At 54.1% G+C, this 15529-nt stretch overlaps 1 protein-coding gene across 4 annotated transcripts in view; it reads left to right on the top strand.

Moving 5' to 3' along the window:
* Positions 1-602: 602 nt before the first annotated feature.
* The window catches only part of LOC105729257 (zinc finger protein 723-like), a 54185-nt gene continuing 39258 nt past the window's right edge, over positions 603-15529 (top strand). The window contains exons 1-5 of one of the 4 annotated variants that reach the window (XM_064362698.1): positions 603-645; positions 3204-3400; positions 5937-6082; positions 6595-6754; positions 6905-7012. In XM_064362698.1, the coding sequence (XP_064218768.1) occupies positions 6607-6754; positions 6905-7012 (256 nt within the window). In that variant the 5' untranslated portion in view covers positions 603-645; positions 3204-3400; positions 5937-6082; positions 6595-6606. Of the gene's footprint in view, positions 772-3203; positions 3401-5936; positions 6083-6594; positions 6755-6904; positions 7013-13166; positions 13373-15529 lie in introns of those variants that run through there. The other 3 variants (XM_064362697.1, XM_064362700.1, XM_012469924.3) reach the window with 3 other exon arrangements.

Raw genomic sequence — 15529 nt, forward strand, 5'->3', positions numbered from 1 at the left:
GAGATGTGCTAGAGGTTTAAATACAGAGTGACTTTAGAAGATTTAGTACCCAAACACCTTCATTGATAATTTTATATTGCTCACATATTTAAGTGATAATATTTTGGATCTATTGGGTTTAAGTATTACCATCAATTTCACCTGTTTTCCTTTCATGATGCCACTAGACTACTGTAAATATCACATGCGGATCACATTTTATTCCTATAGGACATTTCTGACTTAGAGGACTCCCTCCCTTATCAAATCTCAAGCTGCCTCCTCAAGGGACCAGAGGCCATGAAGTCAATGAAATCTGAAATTTTAAAAGAATCGTTATTATATAATTTCCAATTTTAAATATTAAATACATACTCATAAACTGATGTAATCTTATGTGTAAGGTTAAATGCTAATGTTCCTGGCAGCTCCAGGGCCCAGCACAGGAAGTCAGCCCCACCTAGACAGGGCAGCAGACAACAATCATTCATTCAGACCTCATTCAGCCACACCTGGGATAGCATCTGCTGTCACTCAGGGCGCAAGGGGGCGGGGCCTGGAGCCCTATCCAATCAGCGGCTCCGTGGTCGAGCCTGTCCAATCAGGCGCGCAGCCGGAAAAGGGGGAGCAGTTCCTGTGTTCTCGGCTGGATTTTCCCTTTCACAGGTGAGCTTCAGTGCTTAGTCTCGGCTGCTCTTTCTCCTGTGTTCCGCAGCCTCATTTGCCACACGACCTGCAGGTACTCTAAGGTCCGTAGAGAGGATACCGGGGCGCTCCTTAAGCCGAGAGTCGGTGAGTCTGCGGGGCCAAGCTTCCCGAGACGCGGCAGGGGGCCGGCGGGAACCGGTGGGGACCCGGCCCTCCCCGGGGCAGCCCTGGAGTCTGGACCCGGACTCTCCTAGGTCCCACGGTGCGGCTGGGCCGGCAGCTGGGACCCCGGGCGTTCCGTCCCGTCACTGCGAGGAGACCTCGGCCCTGCCTGGAGCCCGGGGCAGCCCCGCGCCCGCAGCCCCGCGTATCCCCACGTTGTGCGGCGATGACGGGAGGGTCCTTAAGGGTGAAACCCGGCTCGGGGTGCGGGGTTAGGGCTTAGGAGGAGGTGTGGTCCGTGGGATCCCTGGTCCTTCTTTCTTGTGTTAAAAATTAAACTTGGGTTTGGTTAAAACGTTCAAGATTTTATTCGAGCAAATAACGATTCGTAAATCAGGAAGCCATAACCTTGAATTGTGGTTTGGGGTCCACCTGAGGGGCTTGAAGGAAAGGGTTTTATAAGGTGCATGAGGAAGCGAACCAATTCAATAATTGATTGGCTGCAGTTATGCAGTCCCCTTATTTGAACTGTCCGGACCGAAATTGCTGGTTATATAATCAAAGGTTAATTGGTGGTTTGTGGTTGGTTAAAACTGTTTTGTTTTCCTTTAAGTTATTTACAAGAAATGCATGAGTTACGTTTTGGTTTTCTTAGGTAGAAACCCAGGGCACTACAGCCATTTCAGTGTAAGTGCCTCCTATTTAATTATTTTAACACCCCACAGGGGGACTGATTTTCCCTGCATTTTCCAAATGTATGGCAAGTAGGGTCTCAAATCCACCACCCTGTTCCCCCAACCTAATTCTTCTACTGCTTGCAGTAAAATTCTAAATTTTCACTTCCTTTCCTGATTCTCAAGTGCCAGCTTCCCCTCTAATTCACAACATTGTCAACTATTTGCTCTTTATTGTAGATTTCAAGCAGATGCAGTCTGACCATTAGAGCCAAGGTCAAATTGCAAAATAAAAAGTTTGCCTTTATTCTACTCCATCCACATCTAAACTTTGGAGGTCGAGGCTGTGGATAGATCAGAAGATGTAGTTCCCTCCTCCTGGGGCTCCACTGATCTCTGGGAAGGAGGATGGGCGGCAGGTGAGCAGCAGTGGTTCACCTGTAGCCAATTTCACCTAGGCCTTGAAGGCCGAGTCAGTGTTTGTCCAACAGAATGGGATGTCGGGGCAGCATGGAAAAGCACAGAGGTGAGAGGGCAGGTGTCAGGTATTCTCAGGCTTCTGTGGTTTGGGGAATGTAGACCTCAGTGGAGGAGCGGCAGGAGCTGGGGTTGCCTTTAGGCTGGTGCCTGAGAGCACTGGCTTAAGCAGCTTGATTTTGACCAGGCCGGGTGACTCAACGCCTGTAATCCCAGCACTTTGGGAGGCCGAGGCAGGTGGATCATCTGAGGTCAAGAGTTCGAGACCAGCCTGGCCAACATGATGAAACTCTGTCTCTACTAAAGATACAAAAACTAGCGAAGCATGGTGGGTGCGTGTGCCTATCCCAGCTACTGGGAGGCTGAGACAGGAGAATCGCTTGAACCCAGGAGGCGGAGTTTGCAGTGAGCCTAGATCATGCCATAACACTCCAGCCTGGGGAACAGAGCAAGACTCCGTGTCAAAAAAAAAAAAAAAAAAAGCAGCTTGGTTTTGTGAGCAGTGTGCTTCTTAGAAGGGTTCCAAGTGGCACTGTTGAAATACGAGATGGGAGAATGAGGGTGGGTGACTTCATAAGGAATGGGGCCTTTGCAGAGCAGAGACCAGCTTGTGGAGGAAGGTGAGTTTCATCCCTGCAGGATGAGCCTTCCGTGATACTGAAGGGAGAGTCATATGTTGATGCCCAGGAGGCAGCGGTCTCCTTTGATCTGAGAAGCCTGATCGAGGCCAGGCTTGCCTATGAGAGCTGGGAAATGGGAGGACCTTTGAAGCCATGGGAGAGGGTGAGGTGAGAATGAGGAGAGGCTGGAGCCTAACACACCTCAGCTCAGGACTGGTGGAAAAGGATGGAGCTGGAGAATGGGGGATGAGGGTGTGGCATTGGTTAGGGAGGAGGAAGATGAAATGAGCCATGACCTGGGGTGCTGCTGAGTAGAGGGATGTGTCTCGGCTGGAGAAGCCCCTGGGGCTTGGCCCTGAGGGTGGCCCTGGTGATGTGGGGAGAGTGCTTTGGGCATGAGCTTAGGTAGAAGCCAGACTGTGATGGGTCCAGGAGCAGTGGAGGAGGGAGGCATGGGATGTGGAAGGGAGAAGGTGGCGGCCTGCAGGTGTGCTGAGGGTGAGCTGGGACTGTGGGGCCGAGGCTCAGGAGGGCACACGGACACCGTTCCATAAGACTTATGCCCACCCAGGAGGGGTGAGGTGGACAGCCCTCCCTCACCATCGAGGCGCATCTGACTCAGTGCCTTTCTTGTCACCCCCAGAGCCACCATCACTCATGTTCTTGAATGGGAACTGCCTGGAGAGTGTGAAGGAGGAAGGAGGAGGCTGAGCTGCCCCGGGAGCATGGGCTGGATGAGGCCAAGCCAGGAGATGCCGCCACCAAATAGGAAGTCATCATTCAGGATTCAAGCTTTTCTGTGGAGATCCTGGCCCTAGGATTGAGCCCTTCTCCCTGCAGGTACAATGGAGGAGGGGAGCTGGGGACCAGGGCCTGAGCCTGCTGGGGAGGATGAGGGTGGGAAGCCCAGCCTTGCCCCGGCTCCTCCTGGCCCCATGCTGTAGGCAGGAAATGGAGGGCTCTGGACCCTGCCCGGGGTCACTCTGCTAGCGTGGTGGACCTGGGAATGGAGTCCAGGTTCAGGTCACTGCCTTATTGCTAGAGGACAGCTAGCAGCTGGGCCTACGAGCCCTATTCAGGGAGAGGAGTGAGGAGTGTCAGGTCCCAGGACACCCCAGCCTCTTGCTCTGTGCCCTCGGACAAGTCACCTCTCTCTGGGCCATGACCTTACCATCTGTCACATGGGGGTGGTGGTGGTATTGGGTGTTCTCCAGGGACAGAGCCAACCCAGAGGACTTGCAAGCTGGTAACTTGGTGGGGAGCTGGGCAAGGCCCTCTCATGTCCTCTCCACTCACAGGCTTGGGCCCTGGAGCACCCCTCTGGAAGGAAAAGGCCATCTGCCCTGGGCTGCTCAGCCCTTGGCACTAGGCAAGCGCAAGAGCAAGGCTGCCGTTCTCCCTCCCACCTTTCTTCCCTCTGCCTCTCCTCTGCTCTGGGGTTGCTCTTAGGCTGTGGGAAGAGTCAGTGGAGCCAGGCTCTGTCCTGCACTTAAGCATACAGGTGCGGATGGGTGTGCTGTATATGGACAGGGCCTGGAATGTAAAAGCCAAAAAGTGGGAAACTGAGTATTTGAGACATTTATTCTCAGGACCCAGGTGTTTTGGGCTGGGGAAGGGGTGTGTCCTTGCTCCCTACCATGTGGCCTCTCACCAGGGTGGTCTGGGCCTTCTCCCTGGCAGGTGTCACCCCAGGAGATGGTACAGGAGATCCACCAGTGTTCCTGGGCCATGAATACCATGTCCCTGCATCACTTCTCAGTGCACCTGGGCGATAGCACGCTGGACCACCTCTCAGAGCTGCACGGCATGGCAGGGCCGCAGGCGGGCTTGGTGCTCCACGTGGTAGAAGGTTGGTCCGGAAGTTGGGCGGCCTGCCCAGGGAGGGCCCCTGCAAGCAGGGCAGGGCCACACTTCACTGCCCCGGCTGGGGTCTCTATGTGGCAGATGAGCATGTGGAGGCTGGACTGGAGCACAGGTCTGCTTTTCAGGCCATCACACCTGCACTCTACCTTCATGGCCCAGAGGTGAAAAAGCAGTTGAAATTCTGAAAAGAAAGTCAGACAGTACCAAACTAGGGCTTGGAATCAGCTCAGTTAAATTCTGAAAAGATGAATGCTTAGTCTCCTAAAGAAAGTAAAAAGTTTCACAGTCCTTAGTGCGGAAGTCGGCTCCAAGCAGCACCATCAGCTGGTGTGGGGAGCCTGGCTTTGTTGTCAAATAAAAGCTCCCAAAGACTCAAGTTCCCTGGGGCAAAGCACTCCAGTTCCTGGGGCCTGAGTACTTATTAAGAGCAATTGTGGCAAAAGTGTGTAGCTGAAGGGGGCCCACAGTTCATCACAACCTCTCTTCTCCCCCAAAAGAATGACCATTAAAACCCATGATACTCAATGGGGGCGGTTGAATGTGGCAGCCCTAGGAAGTTCTCAGGTCACCCCTGCATGGAGGCTGCTCCAGGAGAGCAAGGGGAGGCTGCAGGGGCCCCACAGCACCACGGGCCCTGCCCACCTGATACCAGTGCACAGAAAACAGGAGGCCTTGTGGGCTCCCCGAGGTCCGTGTGTGCTTCAGAAGCAACTGGCAAGAGGGTCTTTGCAAGCATGGATTCCTGCCCCCAGCAAACCATCGTGTGTGTGTGTGCTCGTACCTTTGTGTATTGAAACCAAAACTCCAGCTTATGTGTTCATGATGGAATTTGAAAATGGAAGCCTCAAGTTGAAAATTAAAATCATCCATGAAACTCCCTTGCCAACTATGTTCTGAGCTGGGTGTCTTGCTCCAGGGTGCAGGGCCCTGGTCGCACCCGCCCCTCCCCTGTTCCTGCCAGAGCCCTGCACAGTGCATAAGGCCCACGGGGATGAGTGCCGCATCTGAGACTGCTCAGGAGCCCAGACCCGGGTGATCCAGCTCCTTGTCCTTCCTGAGTGTCTTCACTGACATTGACCTGGGAGGGGCGGAGGCATTGGGACCAGAAATGGGGCACATGGGAGAGGGGCAGGGAGCAAGGAGGCCAGAGGCTGGTGAAGGGGGCTGAGGGCCAGGCCATTTCCACCTGGAGGGGCCTGGGCCTGAGGAACCCAGACCAGGGCCACAGATAGAGGCAGCTGGCCCTGGGTGCCCGTGTGCTGACCACCAGCCTCGGATATCTCAGATGGCAGGAGCAGAAAGGCTTAGAGATGTACCCCACTGGCTGCACACCACCCAAGTACATCCTGCTAGGGAGCCAGGAACAGCCACTGTGTCCCCTGTAGCCCCAGAACCGTGACTAAAAGGTGGGACTCCAGGGAGGAGCAAAGAAGAGGGTCCCTGGGGGGGAGTGTGGGGGTGGAAGACCACACACCAGGAGGCCTGGCCCATTCATGCTTGGCCATTCCTGCAGCGCCTGAAGGTACCCACCATGAGCAGCTGGAACCTGTGACCTGGGAACTGCAAGATGCACCAGGACCTCGTGTACCTGTTTATGATCACAGACGAGGACCAGTGAGGCAGCATCACCACATCCACACGGGGCTTTTACCATAACCGGTGAGTCCCTGCCAGCCCACCAGGGGCACCCACTCAGGGTTCATCCTCTCCTTGTAGGTCCCCAGCCTGTCAATTCAACCCCAAGCCCACCACCCCTGCTTCCTAAGCCATTCCCAGGGGAGCTGCTCCACCTGCTGCAGGGGAAGGGGAAGCCTTTGCCCCATCTGCTTTTGCCCTGGCTCATGTCACATGGGGGTCTGGGATGATTCGTCTGGCTTGAACTCAGGGCCTCTGCCCAAAGAAACTGCTCCCAGGACCCCAGTGGCCAAGTCTCCCTCTAGGGAGCTGTGAGCCAGCTCTGGAGAGAGCAGCCTGGGAGCGGCACCCATGTGCTTCTGACTCACCTTTCAGGGCAGTGTCTCAGGGCCAGGAGAACCCAGAGCAGGTGCGGGCCTCTGTGAAGAAAGAGCCTGTGGCAGGGCCCTGAGATGGGTGGGCGGCCCCACCTCCCTTTCCCCTGCCTGCCATCAGGTCTAGCACTACCCATTCAAAAGGGGGTCACCCCATTCCAGGCATGCAGCTGGATGGCCTCTGTGACGGAGCACACTATGGACTGCATGTGTGGAGAGTCGCCTGCACCTGGAGGCTGGGCTGTGAGGAGCACAGTCCTGCATAGGGGCCTGCGGCCTGACCCTACCCTCACTGGGAACCCCCTTCCTTCCTGGGTGCCAGGTGGGGTTCTGTGCACTTCCCTGAGACTCCATGCGGGTCTGCTCATTGGGGAATCTGGGGCTGTACGTGGGGAGGGAGGAGAAGGGACTTCCCAGAGCAGGATGCAGTGCACAGGCTGAGCCCATGTCTCCCTCCCTGGTCCCTCTGCAGCCCCAGAACTGGAACGAGGAGCTGCAGACAGTGAGGGACCTGCCAACAAGAACCGACCTGAGCAGCTGCTGCAGGAAGGAGCCATGTTCAAGAGGCGTGAAGCCCCTGGTGAGTGAGTGACAGCGTCACAGCCTCAGACCCACCTGCCACCTGCTGGAAAGTTATCTTGTGCACAGGAGGGAAGCGAGGGAAGCTGGCACTGTCCCAGCCCTGTCAGGTGCCCTGAAGGCCTTCTAGCCTTCTGCTTCCTGGCAGACCATCCCAGCACCTTTCTCTGGCCTCTGAGACTTTGAGTCCCTGGGAGGAGAAGGCTCTGCCTGGTATCTGGGCTGAGCGGCCAGGGCCATCCAGCTTCCCACCCTCCACTGAGTGCCATGGGGCCCTTCCCCGAGCACACGGTGCCCAGCATGGCCCTTCTAGGGCAGGGGCTCATTGACGTAGCACTTTCAGCTCTCTGGGGTTTAAACGTCATTAATGCTGTTTCTGAGAGAAATGAGGACAAAATAATTGTTTAAAAAAAGTCTCTCCTAAACTTCCTGCCTCGAGGTGATCATGGAAGAAGTAATTTCTTGGGTACTAACTTTACCAGGATGGTTCTAAGTGCTTTATAAGCATCATTTCCTATAATCTTCTGGTCCCCTTGTAAATATCAGTACTTTTTGTCATCATTGTTGTGTAGGTGAGAAACTGGGTCTGAAGTTACCTGCCCAGGTTAGCCGGGCACATGACCGGGGGATCCCAAACCTGCCCCAGCCCTCGCACTCCTTGTTAGCCACTAAGCTCTGCGCCTCCTTAAGTGTTTAGTTTTTTCAAAAAATGGTTTTCTTGCCCTTCTCTAAATGTAAGGAAACCGAGGCAAGAGTCCCTGGCTCCCAAAGGCCTGGCTGCCTCCCCCATCTTGGTGAGCTGGGCCAGGTGGATGTAGCCTGAGGCTTTTGTGGATGTGGCCTTTCACCCTCCCAGTCTCGGCCCCTCCCAGGCACACAGCAGGTTCAGGGTGGCAGCCACATGGGGCCCCATGGTAGTCAGGGGCATCATCATGGCCATCAGCCCCAGTGAGGAGACCAAGCTGCAGATGTTCATCTGGAGCCACATCGTCTTCAGTCTGGGCTTTGTTGTTAGTGGCCACTACAAGGACTTTGCTGGGGATGTGGTGGCCTCCATAGCATTCACCAGTGACCTGAATGGTGAGCAGTTGCGCAGTGCAGCGGACCTGGAGGTTCTGTACATGCTGGACACAGTGGAGATGGATGACTGCAGCTACTGGGTCAGGTTCCCCTCATCCCTGGCATCCTGCAGTGGGACCAGGAGCAGAGTATCATCTGTAGCTTCAGTGGCCTTGCAAAACAGTGGTGTGGCCCCTGTGGTGCCTGGAGCTGCTGGAGCATGAGTTAGCTGCTCAAGACTTTGTGACACTGTGTGCTCAACCACTGCGATGAGGAGGCGGAGCTCTTCTTGGTGAGGGCAAGGGCGTCACTGGCAATGATAGGTGCCACTGTGTTCTCTACCTGCTGAGCCCCCTTCCCCTGACCTCAGCTTCCTTACTGTACCCCCCAAGGAGCTGCCAGAGGGGTGCCCCCATGCCACCTTCTCCTGCACCTACAGGCACAGCTTCTGTTGCTTGCACAAGGAGCTGGTGGATGCCTTTGTGGAGCACAGGTGAGGAGTAGCCCTGTGAGGTTGGAGCTGCAGCCGCTGCACCCTGTTGGGGGCACGGGCACCCTGGGTTGTTCTGGGGCTGGATCGTTGAGGAGAGAAGCTTTGCACAGTGAAGCAGGGCTCCTTCTGGCCACACTCACTAGATCCCCTTCCCCATCCCCTACCGACCCTGCCATCAGGCTCCCAGATTCAGATCGGGAACTTTGTGTCAGTTGCAGGCTAGGGAGCAGTCAAACCAGTGGCCCAGCTGAGCTGTGCTGTTCTCCTTAGGAGCATTTGGAAGTCGCTGGGTGGTTGTGAAGGTCACAGTTCCCGAGTGTTGCTGCTCCTGCTGTTTCGTGCTTAGGAGTTGACCATGTTAAATGTCGTACACACAGGTAACTCTTTTTCAGAAGCCAGAGGCATTCCTGTCTCTGTTGAGAGTCCTGGCCTGATGGGGCCCCCCTATCCGTCACCTCCGTACTCTGGCTGTCTTCTTCTTTTCTGGGGAGATCTGGCAGCCACCACCTTGTTGCTTGGGTCTGTGAAAGCAAAGCTGAGTTCTGGTCGGCCTTGCAGCAGGAGAAGGAAGCTGAGAGCATCTATTAGGCCCAGGTGGGCTGTGCCGGGGCTGGCGGGCTGAACTGTACCTGTGGGCAGCTGATCCTTTCCTGCCTCTGCTCTCTCCCTTGTTTTTGGGTGAGAACCTCAAGGGCCTGGCCCAGGAGGCCGTGGCCCAGCAGCGCACCATGAATGGAATCTACCCGTCAGCTGCAGAGCCAGCGTCCTGCTCCTCCAGGTGTGTCTATGGGTGGAGCCCGGCTCCCACCCAGCCTAAGTAGGATGAGCCTCACTCACAGCTCATCCTGACAGCCCCTCGGTTCACAGCTCCCAGCATGGCCAGCATCTTACAGCAGCTCCAGGTCATCAGTGACATCCTCCTCATTCCTCTCCACTGAGGCCCCTCCACAGCTTGCTACTTAGAAGGTGGCCTTTAGTTTTTTAAGATATGTGATATGCTGACATTGCCCAAAATTGAAAAGTGCAACCAGTGGTGAGAAGTTCCTTGTGAATCTTTCCAGAAATACTCCATGTAATCTTTTCTCCCCTTTTTTCCTTTGAAATTGTGGCAGGCCACGGATGAAGGTTATTATTGTTTACTTCATTTAACAATATGTCTTGGTGATCTTCCATTTCAGTTCCTAAGGAGTGGCTTTATTCCTTCCCCAGCTGCCTCTCGCTCCAGTGCAAAGTGTGCCTTAGGAGCAGGCCCTGAGGACTCCTGCGGTGCTGACACAAGCAGTGCTGCCTTTGGGAGCCCCTAACCTCCTGCCTTGTCTCCCCTCATTGTGGGAAAGGGGTTTGGTCAGCCAGGGGTGTCAGCAGCCCTGCTCCACACTCATTGTCTATACCTAATCTGGTAGTGGGGATGCCACAGAGTGCAGCGATTGGAACTGGGTGTGAGAGTGAGAGGCAGCTGGGCCCTAGGCTGTGTCATGTGTGTGGAATCCTGACTGTCAGCAATTAGGGATCTTTTTGCTTTTGGGAGGGAAGCACTTGTTCCACACGTTTCACTGAATATGGCACAGACCCTGATCTGTCTCAAGTGGGAGTTTAACCAAGCTAGAGGGGGGCCGACGGCCCTGGCCCAGTCTGTCAACCACCTCCTCTCCTGCCAGAATACTAGGAGAATCTGAAAACAGAGGTGGTGCAGCACCACCAGCTCCAGGAGTCCAGTAAAACAGGGATAGGGCATTCTGGGAGGTCAAGGTGGACGGATCACTTGAGCTCAAGGGTTGGAGACCAGCCCAGGCAACATGATGAAACCCCACCTACAAAAAAGTGCAAAAATTAGCCTGGTGTGGTGATGTGACCTGTAGTTGCAACTACTTGGCAGTTTGAGGTGGGAGGATAGCTTGGAGAGGTCCAGGCTGCAGTGAGCCATGATTGTGCCACCGCACCGCAGCCTGAGTGATAGAGTGAACCCCTGTCTCAAAAACAAGAAAGCAGAGCTAGAGCTGAGGAGCCTATGGCCACTGAGCCTGAGCCAGCTGGACCAGAGGAACTGAGCTCTCAGTCCTGTGGCTGCCAAGGAACCTTCTCTCTCGAGCTTGCAGGGGTCGAGAGGGAGATACAGGGACAGTCAGCGGCCCTGTTATCGGTGATGCAGACTCCAGGAGAAGGGGGTAGGCTTGCAGATCAGAAGAGGAGGTGGGCCCCTCTTCCATGTTCCACCCCTGCCATCCTCCTGGGACCCCAGCTTGCATGCGCTCCTAAAAGATGCTTTTGCACTGGTTTAGTGAATATGCAATGCAAAGGCCTAATTGAAGACTCATGAGTGTACAGTCTTTAGTTCCTAGCTGAGGGACCCCTTGACCTTCTCATCTTTCCCTCAGGCTCCCCGTATTTCCCTCAGCCTCCCCATCTTCCAGCAGGGGTGTGGAGGGCATGAGTATTGATCTGTCCTTCCCAGCCTGTACATTGCCCCGAGACAGTTGAGTGGATGACGTGCAGATGGGATTTTTCAGCTCATCTGCATGGTTGATATTATGGCTGCTGCTTTTACTGCCACAACTCCCAGGCCCAACCTGGCTTAATGCCTAAGTTGTAAGCCAAAAAAGATGGGGAGCCAGGGCTCTGTGGCAGGGCTGGGGGTTGGGGTGCACTTCAGTCTTGTGGCAGGATAGTCTGCAGTGGTTTTATTAATCATGGTTGGCCTGGCAGTAGCTGTAGGCCAAGGGGGATGGGTTTGTCAGTGGTGGTCCCCCAGATGTTCCTGTGCCCAGCCCTGGCCTGTTTGCCCTCAAGCCCAGCAGGAGGTGCTGCCACAGGCTCTGACTGCCCCCCTCCACTCCCTGCACCCTAGATGGACATAACCTTGGGGTCTACAGTCTGAATATATCATTCTCCCCATTTTAACCTGAGCTGCCCGACACAGGGAGGGTGGGGTGGGTAAGGGACCTGGGGAACCAGGGCCCAATCATGGATCCTGGAGAAAGGTTACAGACACAGAAGGGGTTGTCACCTCTCTGTGGAGCCCCGCTCCTTGCCACACAGCACCTTCTGCAGAGACTAGCTCTGGGGGTGGCGGGGAACCCCACAGGCCACGGTTGCACCCTCTCTCCACCTGTCTGTGCCTGCTATTGGAGCCTGGACGGTGGGAGGAGATTACTACCCTGTGAGCCTGAGGGAGCCACATTAGGCTATGACCTCTGCCTGGGGCTTTGCAGAGAGCTGCTTATGGGTATAGTGTCGCCAGATACCTTGTTTCAGAGGGAGTGGACATAGTTGGCAAGTGGAGCACCCCCACAGCTGATGAACTTTTTCTCATTTTTAAACCATCATGCCTTCATTTCACATTGGAATAAAGTGAGGTTTTGAAACCTGCTGCCCCAGTCTCATTGGATTGTGAGGGCTGTTGTCAGGTTACTAGGAGAGGAATACGTATAAATTAGGTCAAATTGAAGGTTATGCTTGTACTGTCACCTGAGTGGGAGGTAAGAGGGTGGAGTCACAGGCACTCAGTTGGGGTTTACCTGGCCCAGTCACTAGACTCATGGGATTGTGGCACAGGTGAACATCCCATTATTGGTGACAGAAGAAAAAAGGCTGGAGTGAAGGCCAGGTGGGGGAGGGGTGCTAGGCTGTGGGGCCAGGCCCTGGGCATGCTGGACATTTTAGGTCACTGAACGTCTGACTGGGCAGGGGCCCCTGTCCCTTCAGTTGAGGTGGGATTGGCAGCACTCCCCAGATGGCATGAGTGCTGGGAGAGTGGAGGAGGACCTGATGTTTGCCATCCTGGGATAGGTTTTAGAGCTCACTAGATGCCTGTAGAGAGCTAATGAGATAGGAAGAAGTCAGCCCACCATAATGGACCTGAAGGACAGAGCCTGCGAAGTAAGAAGCGGGTGTGTGGAGGTGCCCTGTCTACAAGAGGGCAAATTAAAGGCTCATTGCAGTGACGCTATCTCAGCTCACTGCAGCTGATGGCTGCTGCCAGGCCATCCCTCTCCAGAGCAGGGAGCCCCTCAGCCTCATCTATAATTGAATGCCTTTTGGGATGTTTCGATAGTCCTTTATTGCCTGGAAATTCAGAAAAGAGAAACTACAATCCTCATGCCTGTTAGTTTCCCTGAGCCAAGTGGAAAAAAGATGTCCCTGACCTCGAGATTTTAAGTGACACTCAAGTGAAGCCACCAGTGCCTTGGCCATTGAAGCCTCCTGCATGCTCCCCAAACCCCCAGCAGTTCCCTCTGCAGTCTTCACAGTTGTGTCCTGAGCCGTGCGGTAAGGTGTGGTGAGAGAGGTGCTAAGGGATGGGATTGAGGGTCTTTCCTGTGTTACTAAAACGTTAAAAGTTGTTTTAAAGGTGTCCAAATGCCCTCCTTGTTAAACTTAATTAGCTAATAAAATGCTTTATACAAGCAGAACCAGGTAAGGGAAAGCAAGTGCATTTCAAGTCCTAGCTCACCCCAAAATTAGCTGTAATACCCACGGCAGGCGGCCGCACCTCAAAGAGCCTGTGTCCTGTTCAAAAAAAGATGAACTAATGAGGGGCGGGGCCTGGAGCTTTACCCAATCAGTGGCGCTGGGGTGGAAATCGTCCAATCAGGAGCAGCCTGAGAGCAGGGGCGGCTTCCGGGATTCCACTGGGGCCTTTGTTGAATGCAGTCAGAGCTCGGGCCGCCGCACCCTGGTTACGAGTCCTTCGATCCGGGAGACCCAGGCGGCTCCGCAGTCTGAGAATAAACAGCCTCTGTTGCTCTGTGAGCTGCAGGCACGTGGAGATCCGTAGCTAAGACGCCAGGACATCCCGGAAACTGGGAAATGGTGAATGTGCCGCATCGGGTATCCGCAGAGGAGGGAGCGGGGCGGTCGGAAGCGGCGGGAACCCGCTGTGGGGGCACCGGGCCTCCCCGCGGTCAGCTCGAGTCCCCGCGGGCGCAACTCGGCCCACGGTCCCCTCCGCCGCACGATGACTACTGGGCCGGCAGCCGGGACCCCGAGCGTCCCGTCCAGTCTCAACCCCACGAGGCGACCCCGGCCCTGGCCAGAGCGGTCTCTGGGCAGATCCGCGCCGCAGCCCCGCGTCTCCCCAGATTGTGCCGTGGGGACTGGAGGGTTTTAGGGGAGACCCTGGTGCGGGTACGATTCGGGTGTGGGAAGAAACTGTGCCCTTTGGGGTCCCTAGTCGCTCCTTTTTCCTTTTACAAATTAATAGAGTCACCCTTGAGGCGTTAAAGGGTGTATTTGGGCAAACAGCGATTGGTGAAACGGGAAGCCTGCCGCCGTGGTTTGTGGTTTAGGGTCCTCTGTAGCAGCGATTTCAAAATCCCAGGGCTTAGCTTTTAAATGCTGCCAGGGAAAAGAAATAGGGACAATCTCTCTTCCACTATGGCTGTAGAAAACGAATACATTTCCATATAAAGTGTGCTGGATTAATTGGTTAATTACAAACATACATTAAAACATCAGGTCCTCTCCTTTGCAGAGTGGAGGAATTGTGACAGTTGATACCTGTGTTCCATATTCTACAGCTATCTGGATGTCCGAGTTTAATGCCAAATTTTGTGAGACAGGACTTGGCACCGCCTAGAAGTGTTCGCGTATACTAAATGATTTGCTGTTATGGAAGTAATTAAATCCCATGTTAATTGTCTGAAAGAGGTATTTCGGCTTTTCCTGTTGAGGCATAAAGTGTTAATGCCGTACAGTTTCCTTCCTTTCTATGGAAACTGTGTTTGAGTGATTTTGCTCTTTTCCTGAAACCTGTTAGGTCACTGAACATCTGACTGCTGGGCACCTGCCCTGTCCCTTCAGTTGAGGTGGGATTGGCAGCACTCCCCAGAAGGTGTGCAGTGCTGGGAGAGTGGAGGAGAGCCTGACGTTTGCTATCCTGCGGTAGGTGTTAGAGCTCACTAGATGCTTGAGGAGAGCTAATGAGATGGGAAGAAGGCAGCCCACCTCGAGGGACCCGAGGGACAGAGCCTGCGAAGGGAGAAGTGCGTGTGTGGAATAACCCTGACTGGGAAGTAGAAGACCTCAGTCTTCTTTTGAGCCTGCAAAAGGAGGTGACTGAAGGCTCAGTTAGTTCCTCCTAGGGAATGTCCCCTTCAGGTGTCCCTGAGGTTCACGGCAGCCATGGAGGGAGCCCTTTGTACTGGGAGAAACTGCAGAGTTCTGGAAAGCCGGGGATTTGCAGGCGGTTGTGGTTGAGGTTGGGCTGGAAGGGAGGGTGGGAGGCTCTTTCTGAGGGTGGAATTGTTAGTGTCCTGGGGCTGTTTCTTGACTTTGTCAAATAAAGCATCTGGATTTAGGTAAGAAGTTCCTTAATTCTAAAGGAGTATTGCACGAGGAGGAAAGCACAACTGTAAGATTTTCATGGATCTCACAGTTTAGGCAGAAAAGGCCTTTCTTTCATAGGGAGGAGCAAACATGATTAAAGTTGGGAGGGGAAGGGCACAACTCTGGGGCACAATCAGATCCCAGATCAGAGAATGTTTCCCCCAAGTCAGCCTGTTCTTAGGCGGGGCATAAAGAGGGGTTGACTGTTGGCCCAGGCTGTGGGTGGGACAAAGTTCAGGGACCTGGAGAAAGAGACAAACTTAAGCGAGTTTGGTTAACACATATTTTATTCTGACCACCAAAGACAAAACTCTTTAATTGCTTATGAGGGGAAAAAAAGGAAATAGGAGAGTCTGTGGCTTTGTGATACCTTAAACAGGGAGCATCATCTAAGTCATAATGGGAAGGGTGATTCTTTGCAGTAAGCTGTCCGTGGAGAACACAAAGGAAGGGGGATTTCTTTCATCACAGCTGCTTACCAGGGTTAACTGTCCACCCCGTCTTTCCCCACCGCTTTCTCTTGCCCGTACATCTCTTCCATTTGGCTGAGTTGTATCTTTTATAATAAACTGGCCAATGCAATTACAGTCTGAGTTCTGTGAGTCCTTGTATAAAATGAATGAACTTGAGTAGGGGATTATG

The sequence above is a fragment of the Aotus nancymaae genome, unplaced genomic scaffold (genome assembly GCF_030222135.1).
Source record: "Aotus nancymaae isolate 86718 unplaced genomic scaffold, 86718_ANA_hifiasm-v0.15.2.pri h1tg000049l, whole genome shotgun sequence".
Lineage (NCBI taxonomy): Eukaryota > Metazoa > Chordata > Mammalia > Primates > Aotidae > Aotus > Aotus nancymaae.